The 2,465-nt window shown below is 48.5% G+C and overlaps 1 protein-coding gene across 1 annotated transcript; it reads right to left on the bottom strand.

Annotated features, from left to right (window-relative positions):
• Positions 1-882: 882 nt before the first annotated feature.
• On the bottom strand, positions 883-2,050 carry LOC109237980. The gene is made up of 2 exons (XM_019404398.1): positions 1,384-2,050; positions 883-1,112 (listed from the first exon to the last, which is right to left on the bottom strand). Exons 1-2 carry the CDS (start codon positions 2,048-2,050, stop codon positions 883-885), a joined length of 897 nt encoding a protein of 298 aa, XP_019259943.1.
• Between the last annotated feature and the right edge of the window lie 415 nt (positions 2,051-2,465).

Raw genomic sequence — 2,465 nt, 5'->3', positions numbered from 1 at the left:
TCAACTTGTGTGTCGCGCCTTCGGGATACCTGGCATGTCTGCATGTGAAAAGGCAAACAAGTCTGCGTTATTAGTTAAGAAATGACGAAATTTACCCGGTTCTTGAAGCTTGCGGCCGATGTAAGCTTTATTGTTGTGGTCATTGTCATCAAGTTGGACGGGGTCGGGGTCTTCGATGACATCCGCCCTTTCATCAGTGCTCGACCTCAACCCTGTTAATTACTATGCCTTCTTACTTTGCCCTTCATTTGTTGGGTTTATGTGCAATCCTGGGCGATGCGATAGTATTCTCGGGATGTGCGTTGTTCTCCTCGTATGCTGAACGCTCCCCATGGGGTGGGAAATTTGATAACTTGGTATAAGCTGGAGGGGGTGGCCTTCATGGAGTGTATCCAGGGTCGACCTATTATGGCGTTATACGTCGTGTCTTGGTCCATGATGTGGAATGTGGTTTCCATAGTGACGCTGCCAGCCAGGACGGGGAGTGTGATTTCTCCAGATGTTCGTTCAATTGCATTGTTAAAACCGGTTAGCGTGATGCAGCGTGGCACTATCTTATCCTCGAGTTTCATCTGTGCAAGTGCTCGAGGGTGGATAATGCACGTGCCGCTACCATCGTCCACCATAATGTGCTTTACATCTGTATCTGATATTCGTAAAGTGATAACAAGAGCATCATAGTGAGGGAAAACCAAACCATGGATATCTGACTTATTGAAGATGATACCTTCTTCAAGTTTGTCGTACCGTTCATGAGTGATCGAACATTTGAGTTTGTGGGTCGTGGTGAACTTTACGCTATTCATCGATGCGTCATTGCCTCCGATGATCATTTGGATGGTGCGAGTTGGTGAAGGTGGTTTTGGCGGCCCCTGGTGTTTTTCATGTCCTCGGGCGAAGTTGGCCTTTCCTCGATCGCTCAGTAACTCTTTCAAGTGCCCATGGTGAAGCATTCACGACCTCCCGCCTTAGAGCGATGCAGTCCTCGATTTTATGACCTCGCTCTTGGAGGAATTCGCAGAGGGCGTTTGACTTCCTGGTGCTTGGGTCGGACCTCATCTTTTGTGGCCTCTTCACTTTTGGGCCGAGCTTCTCTAATGCGTAGACTATTTCTGAAGGTGACACACAAAAATTGTGAGCAGATAATAAAGGGGGCATACCTTTCTCGCTCCGGTGAGTCCCTGTCCTTGGCCTAGATGAACCTTCTTCGTGACAGGAGGGGGGCATGATGGCGCCCCTGATATATGGTTGATGCCTTTCTCGGTTGGGTCGTGGAGCTGCTAGATCTCTTCTGGCATCGTTTCTTCGGTCTTTCCTGGACTAGGCCTGTATCGAGGTCAATCATTGGGTCGGCCCATTCAATTCGTCTTCATCAGCACGGACTTCGGACAATAGGCATTGTGTATTTCACCCCAAGTGGTTGGGGATAATTCATAAGCCGACTCAGCAACTTTCTGGTCGCCCTCGAACGATTTCTGTTCAGCCCACTTTGGGAAGCTGCTACAGCCATGCCTTCTGATACATTTGGTAAGGTCATCCTTACACGGTTGAATCGAGCGACGAAGTCCCTCAGTCCCTCTCCAGGTGCTTGTTTGATGGCAAATATGTCGTTCACTTTTGCCTCCACCTTTTTAGCTCCTACATGGGCCGTTACGAACTTGTCGGTTATCTCTTCGAATGTTCCAATGGAGCGCGCGGGCAGTTGTGAATACCAAGTTAATGCACCTCTGGTGAGGGTTTCGCCAAACGTTTTCAACAGGATGGAGGGTACTTGTTCTTTGGCGAGATCGTTGCCCTTTACTGCGGTGACGTAGTGAGTCACGAGATCTTCAGGATCGGTCGTACCGTCGTATATTTTTAAGTAAGGTGGCATTTTGAAGGTCTTGGGTATGGCATGCGGGGCGGCTTCATCATTGTAGGATTGTTCCACGAACCAACCAGCATCTCTTTTTGGTAAGAGTTTTGGGGCACCTGGTATTTTGTCTACCTTTTCTTGATGCTCTTTCATTTGGTCTCGAAGAATTTTGTTTTCGTTTTCCGTTTCTTCCATCTTCCTTAGAATGGCTATTAGGGTGTCGTCACCTGCATTACTAACATTGTGAGTGATACTTGTTATTGGAAGGAGATGGTCGTGCTGCTCGGCTATTATGGTTGCAACGCAAGTTCTTACATTTTCTCTGATTATTTTCTGGGTAGTCTTGTCGAGGATGTCGGTCAGCGTGTTTGTCAGCCAAGCCTCAAGTAGTTTCTTCACTGCTGGTGGCGCTTCTTTCGTTGTGGACGTGGAAACCCCTTTACTGTGGACGTTGTGATACTACCATAAGGGAGGGGTGAGCCACTTTGCCGGGGGGGGGGGGGGGAGGCATTTGGCGTTACATCTTCACCCTCCGTTTCAGAAACCTCGTTGACGGTGTTTAAGAGGTTGGTGGTGAGATCGGCCACTGTTTTCATCCTTTCTTCTCCGT

The sequence above is a fragment of the Nicotiana attenuata genome, unplaced genomic scaffold (assembly GCF_001879085.1).
Source record: "Nicotiana attenuata strain UT unplaced genomic scaffold, NIATTr2, whole genome shotgun sequence".
Classification (NCBI taxonomy): domain Eukaryota; kingdom Viridiplantae; phylum Streptophyta; class Magnoliopsida; order Solanales; family Solanaceae; genus Nicotiana; species Nicotiana attenuata.
The sequence above is the reverse complement of the archived record's forward strand: the minus strand, read 5'-3'. Positions and strand labels throughout refer to the sequence as shown.

Bases quoted from the DNA above. Each gene is read 5' to 3' on its own strand.
- LOC109237980 (XM_019404398.1), bottom strand. From the start codon at position 2,050: ATGGAAGAAACGGAAAACGAAAACAAAATTCTTCGAGACCAAATGAAA. The intron at 1,113-1,383 runs GTCCGTGCTGAT...TGTCACCTTCAG, and splicing joins CACAATGCCTATTGTCCGAA to AAATAGTCTACGCATTAGAG.